Genomic DNA, 16,449 nt, shown 5'->3' with positions numbered 1-16,449 from the left:
TTTAAAGGAATACATGTTAAGAAAACATCTCCTTATCTGTGTGTTACTCCACCACTTTCCAATTTTCTTATAATTGTTTCATATCTATAGTCTGTCTTCATTCATTCTAACACACATCTCTTGTCTTGTCATTTATTTTTCTTTCCTTGATGCTTTTTTGTATATTGTGTTTCCAATATCTGATAATCTAAATGTGCCTTTTCTTATGCCATTTCCTCTACTTGGAATATTGTTTTCCCTTTCTCTGCTCAGCAAAATCTACTAGAACTTATAGATTCAACAAGAATGTCTTGTCTCATGTAAAGACTTTTTATGTTCTTTTGTCCTTCAATCAGGCTGGCTCATGTCTTTCCGTTACATACTAATAATGCTGTGTATTACTACACTTATGAATGCCATATCTTATAAGTTAATTTTTTTCTATTTCTAATTTTAAACTGTGAATTTATCAACAACAGTAACTGACATCCCACTAACATTTGTGTCATACATGTGGTACATATAAGGAGTATAATAAAATATTATAGAATGAACTGTATAATGAACACCCTTCTATATAGACCCCATCCAACATATAATGCACTGTCTTATTTGATCTTTAAGCCTTCTTCATTAAGAAACTTTAAAATATTTCCTCAAATAGTAAATATATATTTATACTATTTTAAATAATATGAAATGTACAATAACACCTGACATTGACATTTGAAAAAAAGTCTTATTTCACCATAATGTTTCTATTACCGTTCAGTCCAAAGTAGAGTTTTCCTTTAAAAGTGCCTCTCCAAGAAAGAAGCAAATAAAAATAAAGGGCCTCCCTGGTGGCGCAGCGGTTGAGTGCTGGGTTGCGAAGCTGCCCGCAGCCTCTGCAGTGCCGGTTCAATCCCCGGCTGCTCCCCAGCCACCGGAGGAGGGTCCCACATGGCGCGCAGACCTCTCCTGCCACCCGCTGCTCCCCTCAGCAGTGTACTTTGGTCCTTCTGCCTGCTCTACTCCCCGTTTTGGCTCGGTGAATTATCTCACCTTCCCGCGCTTCTGACTATACCCAGTGCTTGTATAAATAAATAAATAAATCTTTAAAAAAAAAAGAAACAAAACACATACAGACAAAATATATTTATATATCTATATATTGATATAGAGATATTTATGTTAAGTCATAGAAAGTGTAGAGACTGACATAGGCAGAAGTTGCCTTATAGATGGATTAATAATAACTCCTAAAAATACACTTTGCTCAGAATTTTAGCCTAAAGAATTTATATTTTACTCTTTATGGAATACTGATAGTATAATACTTGTTCAATTGTGCAACACCGCAAATATCAAAGCATTGACATAGTCTACTTTATCATTGGATTGAGTGGTGAATATTCTACTGCAAACAACCAAAGATGAATATTAAACATCCTAAATTACTTCTTAAAATACCTTCTTATATGCTTTCATCCACAAATTAGAATGTTACTAGGATATATTTTTTGTAGTTACACATATATCATAGGTGGAATGTAGTTATACCTATTGTACAGACCAATCAACTAAAACATAAGGAATAGCCATTTCTATAGTATCTCACATGGACCAAAAAAAAAAAAAAAACAGGAAATATTTCAAGAGATGTTAATTCCAGATTCTAAGTAATTCTTGAATTTAAAAGATTCTTATCCTTAAGTTCATCATGGCTCAATTAAAATAACTTCATAAGGACATTAACTAGAATAAATATTAGTACTGAATACAGACATTTCATTACTAAGTCCCTTTTCCTGTGGTGATTTTAATAATGTTTAGTATTTTGGAAGGTATAGTTATAAAATCTGGATGTTTCTGTACTGTAAAAAATAAACAAACACCTATATTTCTTCATTTGTGGCCACGTATGCCTTGAGATTGCATGAAGTAGAATAAAGACTCTAGAGCTATGGGGGAAATGTGCATGGGAGATAGCCAAGGTTGGTTCCACCTTCTGCATTTTTCAATTTGTTTTCTTATCAGCATGCCCATAAACTGGAAAGCATTAGGCACAAACCCATTGATAAGCATATGAGAATTCCTCCTAGTTCCCCTCAACCCTCCTTCATGGAATCTCTTTTATAAAATCTGGAGTCTCCATTTGAAATAAAGGGAATTACAATACAAATATAAAATCAAATTGTTTTAATGTTAGAAGTTAAGTAGTACATGCACCATGCTTTTTTGCTAGTCTTTGGATAGACTAGAAAGAAGATAACTATCTGAAAAGAAATATATTAATTCAGCTAACTCCCAGGATAAATGGCATTGAGGGACTTAATAAGGGTTTCAAAGTTAAACTGTTATGAGCCACCTGGCAATTAGGAGGTAAGTAAGAGAACTGAACTCAAGTTCTCAACAGAAAGTAAATTCATTGAACTGTTTCTGAAAGTTCTCAGAATCAATTAGAAACTTGGAATTCCAGGAGTGAAAAATGAACAGAAACTATGAAGGGTCAGACATTGTTGAAGACAGGAAAAAGTTCAGGAAAAATTTATTAGGATGCGTAGGAAGACATGATGAGGATGCAGCAAACAGCAGCTACATTGGCAGGCATTCATCTCTGCTCTTGCTGGAACCTTAAGATTCACTGTTGCTTTTATGAATAACTCCTCCACTGCAACTTTATTCCTTCAAAGTAAGAGCCATGGGACCTCCCTGGTGGCGCAGGGTGTTGAGCACCACACTATGGAGCAATCCGAGGCTCTGCAGCATGGGTTCGATCCCCAGCCATCCAGGAAGCAACTCACATGGTGAGGCAGTCCCCTCCTGTCTCACCCACTGCTCCCCTCGGCAGTGTGTTTCAGTCAGTCTGGCTGTTCTGTTCCCCACTCTATCTATCTCTGGTGAATCCTCTCACCCCCTGCAGCTCTGACCTGTACCCCAGCTTTTGTATGCATAAATAAATAAATCTTTAAAAAAAGAGTTCCTTTCAAAAAAAAAAACAAAAAACAAAAAAAAAAAGAGTTCCTTTCTTTCAAAAAGAAAAAAAAAAGTAAGAGCCATACATGTGAATATGAACTATGACCAATAGATGTTTTATCTGTTTCCCTTTCTTTGTAATTAGAATTTAAGCTCTGTACATACACACACACACACACACACAGGGCTCAGATAATGCAAGGGTCCCCCAATATATAAGAAGGGAAGTCAAATGCTGAGTGGCTGAATAAGAATATATTGTATGTTTTGTATACAATTATATTTTGTAACTGATATAGAGAAACAAGGGGTATAGTCAGTCATTTACCATCTTCAAATGCTCAAGTTTCTTCTTAGGATTTTAGAATTGTATAGAAATATTTCATTCTCCCCAAATATAATATTTTATGGTTAATTGCTTGCTTGCTTTGTGTGTGTATGTGTGAGAGAGAGAGAGGGAGAAAGAGAGAACATTGGTTTATAGTTTACAATGTTGTTTTTGATTTAGAGATGTAGGATCTCCCCATTCAGATGCTATTACTATATAGAACCACAACCAAGCCACCCATAGCCCTCTACCATAGTCCAATTCTCCCTCCCATCTTTGTTTCTGCCTCTCCCCCTCTCTTTCTGAAACCTCAGTTCTGCAGTCAGATTTCTAGGGCTTGTTATTGTTTGACTTTATCTGATCCTCTGTTTTATTTCTCTGCATTCCACATATAAGTGACACCATCCTCCATTTAACTTTCTCCTTCTGACTTATTTCACTTAGCATAATCCCTCCAGTTCCATCCATGTTGTTGAAAATGGCAAGAATTCATCCATTTTTATTTTTTTTAAGATTTATTTATTTATTTACACAAGAACCGAGGTACAGACCAGATGTGTGGGAGGGTGAGAGGATTCACCAGAGACAGAGTGGGGAACAGAACAGGCAGACTGACGAAATACACTGCTGAGGGGAGCAGCAGGCACGACAGGAGAGGTCTGCTGCACCCTGTGGGTTGCTCCCTGGCAGAGGATGGAAGAACATTGCTAAGATAAGACTCCATGTCTCTTTGATAGAAATCCCTTTTTTTCTACAGTTCTTTTATTTTTATCTTCCTCTTCAAGTTCTGTGACCATGATACATAAGAGGCAGTAATACCTTCCCCTAAGTTAATGTCCTCACACATTGTATTTTTTCCTTACCTCTGATATCTATATTAACTTACATGTGCTTTATTTGGGAAAGTCACTTTAGATTATAAGATCTTATCTTTGTGTTGTGTTTATTTCCCAAAACTTAGCATAGTGTCTAAAGGGCAAACTGTGCACAGAACATACTCAGTTTATAATGGAGGATGAGAAGAAAGGATACAAAGCAAGAAGACAAGGTGCTGAAGGACAAGCAAAAGAGAAGGCAGAATACAGGAGAAGATGGATATACAATTATTAGATAATTCAATCAATTAGCATTTTAATAAAAAAGAAATCAGTACGTAAAGATTTTTCACAATGTAATAATGTTGATGACTATCTTTTATATGCCCCAGTTACAAATATATTAATTAATTTTTCAATTACAAAATGATTTATTTATTATGAGGTCTTCTCTTATGAAATGAGTTTTGTGAACTGACATAGCCAAGAGATAGTCTGCTGTGACATTTGATTGATTAGAGTTGGTCTTAGTTATCTGTTTGCTAACTTTCATCTGGTATCCATTTGCCTCTGGAAAAAAGCAGGAATAAAAGATCAGGCTTTGGAGCCGAGAAGTGACTAACATAGTTATGAATTTAAGACAAAGGGCTATATTTCACTTCCTGGAAAATGCATAATACTCTGTAAAGGTGTTAAGAAATAAGTACTCCTTGAAAGGACTTCCTGATATGAATAATTGCAAATGTCAAGGGATGAGAGTTCTCTGAGTTCTCTGATAGTGGTTTTATCTCTTAAGTGTCAGGTACTGGTGCAAAGGTGACATGAATAATTTGAATTAGTTGTTCTATGTCCCAGAGATGATACTGCAGAGAAATGAAAGCCATTCTCTAAAACCAACAGAGATTTATTCAAAGACAAAATGTCAGAGGTAATCAAACTATGTAACTTGTGCCCATAGCTTTACTTTGCATTATATAAATGGACATTCAGAATTTATTACATGCTAGCAAATTATGGAAAAGGAATTTTTATAATGTGAAATGCTGCACTGCAGCTTTCAACAAATCATGCTGGTAATATTTTAATTAATTATGATTAACAATAAAAATTGAGTAACCATTTTCTTTAACATAACATGCAGCAAATTTACAAAGATATGAAGAGTTGACCCTTGTGAACAGTGAAAAATCCTTGTTCATATCCCCAAGTCTTCTATTCTCCTTTACAGTCACTATTTCCTTGGAAGAGTAATCATTATTTGACTTACAACATTATCATTGGTTATTATATATAGCACTCTTTGGAGTAGTACTATACAAGTCTTTTGAAAATGACACACACAAATTTCTTTTGTTATATACAAAAGAATATATAAGTATATACCATGGGTTAAGTATATACCATGGGTGGAGCTGCTTAATCTTGTAGTTATATATAAGTTCAACCTTGGTAAAAAACTCTTACAGAGTTTTTTAAAATGATTCTACCAATTTACTCTTTCATCATAAGCACATGAAAGTTTTTGTTGCTTTCCATCTTTGGTAAAATTTATTATTGTCTCTGTTTCATTTTAACTTTTCTAAATATAAAGCCAAAATACTCTGACTCTTTTTTAGTTTGCTTATATTTTTCATGTTAAAAACATCTCTATTATGTATAAGAAATAATTTTTATTTATGTTTATTGTTAAAAGATTTATAGAATTATTCCTCAGAATATTTCCTAGACTGAAATGTAGCATATAGCTGAAAGGAGAAAATTTCCCTACTAATTCAACTTAACCTGATTGATTAAATGGAATATGACTCACATAGTTCAAATACATTTATTTGTTAAAAAGCACTCTCACTTGTCTTGTAACATCTTACAGACATGATAGCATTTAAGATGGCTTATTTTCACTCTCTCTTGGTAAAAAGTAATATGTACATAATTGACTGTCTTACTGCTGTTCATAAAATGATACTTTATCACTAACTAGAAAATAATATCTAATCTCTAATAATGGCTCAAAATACTATAAAATCTTCATGTTTTTCACTTGTTTCCAAAATAAGATCACATTAAATTCATGTTGATGATGAATATTTAAGATGAACTCTGGAAGGAAGCACAGTGGACTATGGTGGTGGGCTATTGGTGGTTTGGTGGGGGTTACATTACAGTGGGGATAACTGGGGTGGGGGGGAATCCTGTCCTTCCAAAATACCAATAATAATGTAAGCCAAAGTTATCTCAATGTAAAAATGTTCTAAAGAAAACAAAAGAAATTAGTAAATGGACAAGATAGAACATTAAAATATGTTCCTAGTAAAACAAAAGTCAAAGACTCCACAGAAAGTTTGGAGAGAGTGTTGAGCCAGGGTGTGTGATGAGTCCGAAGTATGGTTGCTGAGCCAGGAGTCAAGAGGAGACAGGCTTTGATAGTCTGAATGTTGTTACTCTTTTGGGGCAGGGGAAGAGGTAAGAACTGCAAAGGTTCTTCCCAGAGGAAAAGGTATGTAGCTAGTGCAAAATATCTACCACACTGACTCTCAGAGTATATCTCAGAAGGATCCATGAAAGATCCTTCTGGCCTTATAATTTGCAAAAATTTTAAATATAAGTGGGCTGGAATGGCGGCCTTTTAACAATTACCATACCTATTTAGCAGTATATTTGAATTATACTTCTGTCAACTATCATTCCCACAATCCACTTATTCTTTAATTACCACCATTTATTTTTCTAAATGTTTTCCTAGAGTTGATCAAACCACTCACCCATTCTTTTTTAAGATTTATTTTATTTATGCATACAAGAGCTGGGGCACAGGGCAGACGTGTGGGGGAGGAGAGGATTCACCAGAGACAGAGTGGGGAACAGAACAGGCAGATTGACTGAAATACATTGCTGAGAGGACCAGCAGGCGAGTCAGGAGAGGTCTGCTGTGCCATGTGGGTTGCTCCCCAGCTGGCCGGGGGATCGAACTTGTGTTGCAGAGGCTGCGGTCAGCTTCACAGTTCGTTTCTCAACCCCCGGCTTTACCAGGGAGGCCCCACTCAACCATTCTAAACAACTTAAATCTCTCAAGCCCTGAAAATGTAAGTTCATACTGTTTGGACATTCAATCTGCTTTAGAGTGTGACACCATCTTAACTTTTAAGGAACCCATAGGCATATAGGAATGTATCTGACGTCCTATAGAATTTTCTTCCTAGTATTTCCATAATTGTTCTGCTATTGTTTCAATGTGTTCCTTCCTCTGTAGCTTTCTATTTCTATCCAAGTTCTCCTTGTCCTTCATGACAATTTAAACTTAGTATCTCTTAAAAGTTTCCACAAACCACTTCCCTGCTCCCAACCCCTGCCACTCATGGCTAAGTCCAGTAATATGTGCTTTTTCTTCTTCGATTTTTAGAGATTTGCTGATTTATCAAAATTATAATGTTCTTAAAGGTGGGGACTGTACATTAATCTCTATATACTAGATATACTCAGTAGAGTACTTTCCAACAGCAAATTGCAAATTGGCTATTAAAGTTTTGTGAAGGTAAACTAAATTATTTCATTTATGAATAAAGCAACTTATCTCCCTCAAAATCAGTAGTTCTCAACTTGCCAGGGATGATTTGTGTCCTGCTCCAGGAGACATTGCGTAGATAAAATCTAGACGCATTTTTGGTTATCACAACTGAGAGAGGGGCTGGTAACTGACACCATGAATGTAGAGATAGGGATGCTGGTGATCATTTTATAGGGACCTCAGTCCTCCACAACAAATGATTATCCAGGCCTAAATTTCAGTAGTGCGAGGATTGAAAAACCCTTCTGTAAGTTAAGGAAACACCCTTATTAATAATTTCAAATTAAAACAAATATCTACTTCTCATGTAACCCACCTGCTAAACTAATTTCTACTAAAATAGATGTCATCATCATGATAAATTTGTATCAATGAGAAAGTGATATATATTATATAGTAGAATTTATATACAAACATAATGATCAAGTGCTCTTAGCATATTTTTTCAGTCTCTTGTTTGGCTATCTGCTTTCCATTACTTATCAAATTCATTACTTTGTCACTGCACATTCTCCTTCCAACAAATGTACCCACATTAAAAGGCAAGTATATATATCCTTCCATATTTCCCTCACACATAACTAGTTTTGTATATACTTACATATATATATATACACATATATAATAAAAAGTGATGTATTATATATATATGTGTGTGTGTATATATATAGAGAGAGAGAGTTGTGTGCACACACACACACACACACATTGCCAGTGCACCACTGTGCTGAAAATGATACACTAAAGGCACTGGCAGGGGCAAATGTCTTCCAGTTACTAACTAGCAGCTCTCTTTGTCTTATAGAATATAACTATAACTGTCTAGCAAAGATGCTGTGAAAGACTGGTTTTCAGAAGAGACTTGGAAATACAGATTTCAGTTTTCCAATGACCCACAGTAATAAAAGACTATTCTAAGGAAAGATATAGGGCTGAGTACCAAGAGATAAATATCCAATGTCTATCTGTCAGTGAGAATCCTACTAGCATAAGTTTGTATTAGTATTATCAGTGATACACAGATGTGAGTTCAGGATAATTCACTCTTTGTTTTGTGTTGTTGTTTTTCCACTAGACAATTTCTCAATGAAATTCCTTCAGGTTGACTCTTGTAGCACTAATTTATATCCTCAAAGCCTGAATGTTATTGCATGATATTGTTGAATCATAGTCCATCCCATATAGTTTGTGTAGGTGGGTTTTTACTTTGATGCTTCTATTTTGCTATAATGAACAATGAATATCACTGCATTGTTCTCTGTATTTGTTGTTGTTTCCTACAAGATAAGTCCTCAGGTTTGAGATTGCTGTGGAATGGAATTTATTTCGTTATCAATTGCCATGTTTTCCCACCTGGTCATAACACTTTACATCTTTACAACTAACATAGAAAAGGAACCTTCACCAAACCTTTGCCAGAAATACATATTTTATGAGATAATTTCTTAATTACATTTGTCCAGTAGAAAGCAATGCAAATACTATCCCAGCTTCACACATTCTCCTAAACCATCACAGAGTATGGAGATATTTTAAGTCACAGTTTCTAATATAAAATTATCAGGACTTTTACTAAAATCACTGAAAGCAGTAGAGTTTTTCAGTAATACAATAAATCTAACATTAATTCATATTCCCACTTTATTTTGCTCTTCTTTATCTTTTAAACTGAAATAAGGTTTGCTGAGTGTGATATTGTAAGTTTACATCAGGCATTGTCTCTGCTTAAATGAGTCAAAGTAGGATAATTTAGATTGTGATTACTCTCCATCTGAAAAATCATAATGACTTCTTATATCAAATATTCATTTCCCGTTATATGTTCATCAAAAATTGCCTGAGGGTGAGGATGGAGTTCTCCATCCAACAATTCAGTCTGCTGCAATGCTCAAATTTGAAGCTTTGCCAGTGGTTGTGGAAGTGAGGAGAGAAGACATAAAATTGAAAATCAACTCTTAAACCTTCAGTCCAGCAATGAACACAGATTGCGTCCAATCACTTGGTAGCAAGCTAGTATTGATAGGCACATTGATTAGAGTAATTTATTGGAACATTTTTTAATGTTTACCTTAATTCTGAGGTTACATTTTTGTTTTTCCATATGTGCATATGTCCCATACACCCTCTACCAAACTGCCCATACCAGTGGCCCACTCTGCCTTTTGAAACATTTATTACATGCCTCTCAACTTGCCAACTATCCTTCTGTTCCTTCGTGGTAACTTTACCAGCAGTGAATTATTTTGTGTCTTAATCTTCTTTCTTTTTAAAAACTGGTTCACTGGCTTTCTCTATAAATTGAAGAGCTAATTGATCAAATAGCTTTCCATTTCTGTTATATTTTGTAGGTGGCTCATTAAAGAATTGATTAATGATGTCAAAACTATTATGACAGTTTAATCAGAAACATAAAGATAAATGGTTTGTGTTTGTCATATTTTCGGTGTGATTTAAATCTAGTTTCAACGAGTGTCATTTGAATCCAGTTTAATTTCATCAGAGTGCCCAAATAGTATCTAGGAACACTTGTAGCTTTCATATTGCTAAGCTAGTGGCTAGAATATGTGATTTTTATTTTAAACTAATATAAGTCAAGGAAAAACCTTGGCAATTAAGGAGGAGTGAGGAAATTATAAATGTAAATTTTCATAAAAGCAGTCACTAATTTTTTGTCTATAGAAAATGATCTTGTGGACATCACCTGGAATTGGAGCTTTCATAAAATGTAATTAAAATTCTGATTCCATAATGCTTGTTCTTTTACATTGAAACAGATGTCAGTTTCATATGGATGCTGAATATCATCCAATCTGTTCTTCAAATATAAATGTAATTACTGGTCATTGGTTTTGGATAATTCATGCATCTGCTGAAATCGTGGAGATTTTATTAACTATTTTGATTTAGAATTTGTTCCCTTTAGAAAGCTGAAGATTTTCAACAATATCACTTTGGGATAAGTCACCCCTGCTCCTAATAATAGTCATGCATGCAAAAGTAGCTTGGGTATGGATGATCTGAATTGCAATTACTCACAAAAACCATACAGAAAGTTTAGGAACAAAAAGGGAATTCCCTCCACTTAAGAAAACTCTGTGTACCTATTTCATGTATATCACTCAAGAGGCAAAAGGGGATAGTAAACAAAAGATACAAATCTTAATATTTAGATGGATAGAATAAAGTTAATATTTTTCCTTAATTAGGAGATTCTATGAAAATCAATAAAACAACTTCCATCCATTTTGAGACACCTGAAATAGAGTTTTCAACTTTTTCCTAATTATGAGCTGCATGCAATCAATAAAAAGTATATTTCCTACTTCCTACTCACAGTTAACTTTTTCTTTAAAAAGCAGTAGATATAGGGCCTCCCCGGTGGCGCAGCGGTTGAGCGCTGGGTTGCGAAGCTGCCCGCAGCCTCTGCAGCCGGTTCGATCCCTGGCTGCTCCCCGGCCACCAGAGGAGGGTCCCACCTGGCGGGCAGACCTCTCCTGCCGCCCGCTGCTCCCCTCAGCAGTGTACTTAGGTCCTTCTGCCTGCTCTGCTCCCTGCTCTGGCTCTGGTGAATTCTCTCACCCTCCCGCGCTTCTGACTGTACCCAGTGCATGTATAAACCAAACAAACAAACAAATAATAAATGAATGAATAAGACATGCCTCTAGAAAATTAAAAAAAAAAAGCAGTAGATATAATTTGTTAATACCAGTCCCCCACCTTCTCCACCTACTACAGCTGCTATGATTACTACTGCCAAACTTCTATTGCTATTACTATTCTACACTCCTGATTAGTTGGGGATAATTTACACATTGGCTGGAAGATATAGAGGTTTTATTTTGATTTAGAGCTTATAGTCTCCAAGAAATTTAGGATTTCAAAACAAGTTATCTTATGTGAAGTCAGACCTATTTTGAGTGGTAGCCACATGTTTTATCAGTTCTGTATTACTCACCTCATTTTTTCTTCACAACAGATCCTTAGGGTAGATGGTTAGTCTTATCTATACTTATAAAGACTGAAATTTGGAAAGGATAAAAATAAATATCAAAATCACGAAGTATGCATTCTGTGAAGGTTATATTATTGCATAGACATATATTCAAATGTTCTGCATTAAAAATATTTATAGTGAATTATAAATAAATATTCTGAATTATTTCTATTAAATACACTCCTTTTGTTTGGATAAACACTGTTTAAACTCTGTGTTGTTTCATTGTTGAGGTGGTTGTGTTAATATTTTAGAAAACTATGATATGCTCAAATTACAAAAGTATTAATCCCAAAGGAAACCTGCTACCCTTTGTTTATAGCAGGACTATTTACAATAGCCAAGCTATGAAAACAACCTAAATTCCACAGAACATATGAGTTGATCAAGAAGACAGGGGGTGTGCACACATATACACAACGGAATACTACAAGACAATTAAAAAAATAAGCTTATGCCATTAGCAGCAACATGGATGGAACTGGAAGGGATTATCCTAAGTGAAGTGAACCAGAAGGAAAAAGAAAAGTACTGGATGGTTCCATTGGATATGGAATATAGAGAAACCAAGCAAAGGATCAGAGAAGACAAACATTAAAACTGACCTTTGAAAGTTGATCATAGATCCGAAGCATCCAGAGGGAAGGGAGAAATAGAGGGGGAGAAGACAATGGGGTAGGGGAATACAGTAGAGTATGGTAGAGAACTGTGGGTGCTTAGGTGGTGCAAAAACTATGGTGAACACAACTGAGGGGAGAAAACCTATTGTGAAAAAACAAAGGCGTAACATAATGGTATGCTATTAATAAAAGTCTTAAACATTTAAAAAACAGGTAAAACTCTTTCTCGAACATTCACAAACAAGGTTATTATCACTGGTGTGCTATTTTCAGCGTGCATATCTAGAGAAAAATGGAGCATAGGGAAAAGAGTGTTAACTTCAAAGGGCTTTTTCTATCCTTTCCTGTCATTGGTGGCTCTGTGAGTTGAGCTGGATGGAACCAGAGGAATTCTTCTAAGTTCATTTTATTGGTCATTAAATCCATCACGGCAAAAAAAAAAAAAAAGGTTCCAAATGTATGCTATTCAAGCAGCCAGTTGGCTGTTACTGAAATTACATCTACTTTTAGTTGTCAGTCTTTTAAGAATGCAAAATGTTATTTCAAACCCAAAACCAGTTTTGTGGCATGAGAAAAATACTTTTAAGTAGGTGAAATGTTGTTATTGAAGATACAGTTTTAGAAGCATCGGTAACAGTGCCATGTAATTCCCAGATGACCACTTGATATTGATATGATAGGGAAAGTAATAACCATTAATAATTGAAAGCAATGCAAATGTATGCATTAAATACAAGCAAATTGAAAGTAGGCAAGTAATAAAACACTAAGCTCTTTGGCTAAGAAGCTTCCTAATTCATTGGGTTTTTGTTTGTTTTGTTTCTTGATCCAGATTTACATTTTTGAAAATAATATCTACTATCAATCTGATATAAAGAGCAGTTCATTGCGATTAACATCTTCTGGAAAAGAAGGAATTATTTTTAATGGAATTGCTGACTGGTTATATGAAGGTGAGTTGAACAGATTTAGTATTCAACAAAGTGCAACTGACATATTTTAATACAAAATCTATAAGAAAAACCTATTCATTCCAGAACAATACTTATAACACTATTTCTTCTCCTCATTTCCTCTCAAATATGCCTCCATGCCTTCGTATCTTTGCTTGTGCTTGTGTGTTGACGAGTTGTGATTTACATCTAATTATATGATTCTACATTTGGTATATATACATACATTTTTTCAGGCTAGATAGATTTTATTTTTGGTGATGTTTAAGATGCTATTTTTTTTCTGGCTCTCTGGAAAAGAAGAAACAAAAAATCTTCACTGCTCAAAAAGTACATGAAAACTATTTGTGTTTAGTCATCTCATTGGGGACACTTGTCTCAAGTAAAATATCATTGAACAGAGAGCAAAATAAAACCTACCAGAATAATCACTTACACATTTGCAACAACTATTAATTCATGTCTTAGTAATAGCTGAAAATATGAAATGAGTCAGGTATTAAAAACCTCTACCCCAGTTTGATCATGTAGTAGTTGAGTTATAGGTACAGATTGCCTGGGGAAGACTCAAAAATTTAGTTTAATACTTAGATTTCAGACTCTGCAATTGATCATGGCAAAATATTTCAAGGCTTAAATTGGGTTATTTGCTTGCTTACAAATTATAAATCTAAGAATCTTCCAGAAAATAAATTTATTTCTTAAACAGTAGTAGGAAATACAATCATTCTACTTCAGAGCAATATTTTTAATTGAATTGTCTTTATTAAGGTAATGTTGATTTACAGTACTATCTATTAGTTAGGACTATAAATTCACACCAGTGTATATTTTTAATTCTGTAGGAAAAGTGAATCATTTAAGTCATTCATTCACTCATTCATGCCCTCATTCAACAGATATTATTGGAAATCTAGGTAATTGTCTATGTGCCAAGATACATCAGGGAACAAATCAAAGTACTGCTTTCAGGATCCTATATTCAAAATATTTTGCTGGATGAAACTATTTTATTAAGGAAGGTTTAGTATATCCCTTGAGATTTTTATGTTTTTTGTGTAATCTGTAATATATTATGTGTATATGTCAGCATCAAATAGCAAAAGATTTCAGAAACAGCAGTTTATTCCAAAGAGCAATGGAAGTTACTATGGAAATATCAGCAATAATTATGCCCTGACCAAAAAAAAAAATAAACACTAATAGTCAAGTAGAGTTCTTTGGTTGAGAGCACATTCAGTGACTCCGGCATTCCTATTTGAAAAAGACAAATTATTAGAGAGGTCTGGGATAGCCCAATAAATTGAAGAAACTGGTATAAAACCAACTCAATGCCTGGATCTAGAATTGTTCAGAGCCTAAGACATGCCCTTTATATTAAAATTAGTATTGGTGTGGTGTGGATTCCCTGACACAAGAAGAAACTGTTAATGCAATGTGGTTAAGTTGTCAGATAATAATAAACACAGAATCCTGTTAAAGAGCAAGGAGTAAGACAGCCCATTTGAGACACTAACAGGCAAATCCTTCTGATTTGAGCCTGGAAGATTAATATGTATTACACACAAGAAAAATATAGGAAAGAAATTCCTAGCAAGAGTAACCAGCTGATAATAGCATAGGAAATTTAAGTAGTAAGGTGTGTGCCCAGGGAATTAAAATCTGCTTGGTATTAAGACATAAAAAAGAATGGGTTAGTGACCCTAAAAATAACCTGGTGTTTCAATTATTTTCTCACAAGTGAATAGAAAAACTAATAGAACCTTTTTTGTAAGGGAGTGTCAAGATTAGGCCTCCCATATAACTAGATCATTTTGGTTACAGTTAGAAGCTGATATCAAATAGAATAAGGGACCAGTGAACAGCTAAGACCTCTTCTATGTTCTATCAAGAAATAATGAGCATTTGGAATAGGGTTAACGCAGTAAGAGGAGAGAAGCTCTAAAATTGATGTGGCACTAAAATAGATACATCTTGGTGGTTAAATGTATGGTGTATAAAACTGTATATGACTTAGGGGTATAGATGCACACCAGAATCAATATTTTTAATTCTGTAAGGAAAGTGAATCATTTAAGCCATTCATTCATTCCCTCATTCTACAGATATTATTGAAAACCTGCTGTGGTCTGTGTACTTGTCTATGTGCTGAGATACATCAGAAAACAAATCAAAGTAATGCTTTGGGTGGGTGAAAAGAAGTCAAGAATGATTATTTGTGTTCTGGTTTGGGCAAATAGTGATGACAGATACAGAAAGCTGACATTCATCAGGAGTGGTGGATTTCAGGGAGGAGAGAAATAATTTTGGGGGAATGTTGATGCTCCATAGTGGACTGGCATCCTCCGTTGGGTGAGAAATGTGATCCTTAATATCAGTGAACTTTTAAGTGACATTCAATATAGAATATGCTGACTTGATGACTGATCAAGACTTCTTGGGCTTCTGTCCTCAAGAGAAAACTTTTTATAGTTCATGGTCTTACATTTTTTTTAAGAAATTATAAAGAGAAATTAGGGACCGTTGTCCGTCAAGTAAGTTTATTTTCTTAATTAGAGAACAAAAATCTGTACATATAGGTTGAAATTAAACTATCTTTGGGGGGTAGACAGAACAAATAGATAGCAAAAAACTTTTGTTGTGACACTGTATATAGTGACAAATTCCAAATGAGTAAAAGGAGAAAAAAAGTTTATTTCTATTCAAATTAAATTTGACCCTTTGTGCTCTTACGTTGTACAAATACTGGAAAATTCCAGACGTGCTATGTGAGTCAGTCTTCACAGTGCTAGCATATATCTAATCACTTACTGAAGAAACCAACATCAGGGAGGATAGGTGACTTGGATTTGGTTTCATATCTCATGAATGGCAAAGTTTGCATCTGAAGGTGTATCTTTAAAGCCATCACTTCATCCTAGGATGCTCTACCTGTACAGTGCAAACTCTTTCACGTTCTCTAAAGGATAACATCTGTCATGGAGTGTAAGCTATTAGATTTTGCTGACATTTTCTCATCCAAAGACTGGGAACCCACCTGTTCATGGATTTTCCTCAATTCTTGTTTCATTAAAAAAAATAAAATAGTTGGGAGGCTACTATAGCAATCAATGTTAAGGTTTGTCAGAGGGATTTAGGCAATTCAGATGCCATTTCTTTATTTCAACTTTTGGTCCTGCTTTTGCCAATCTATGCTTCAGGTATTACACATGTACCTTCTTTCCCCACTATCTCTTT

The 16,449-nt window shown here is 34.7% G+C and overlaps 1 protein-coding gene across 5 annotated transcripts in view; it reads left to right on the top strand.

The window, feature by feature from the left end:
* DPP10 (dipeptidyl peptidase like 10) overlaps positions 1-16,449 on the top strand; it is a gene marked incomplete at both ends in the record, with an annotated part of 1,271,390 nt that overhangs the window by 1,155,521 nt on the left and 99,420 nt on the right. For all 5 annotated transcript variants that reach the window (XM_084246025.1, XM_084246024.1, XM_084246023.1 and 2 more), the window contains one exon: positions 13,092-13,212. In XM_084246025.1, coding sequence (XP_084102151.1) covers positions 13,092-13,212 — 121 coding nt within the window. The remainder of the gene's footprint in view (positions 1-13,091; positions 13,213-16,449) is intronic.

This window comes from Talpa europaea, assembly GCF_964194135.1.
Source record: "Talpa europaea genome assembly, chromosome: 1".
Lineage (NCBI taxonomy): Eukaryota > Metazoa > Chordata > Mammalia > Eulipotyphla > Talpidae > Talpa > Talpa europaea.
Note: the sequence above shows the minus strand (reverse complement) of the source record. Positions and strands in the feature narration are given on the sequence as shown.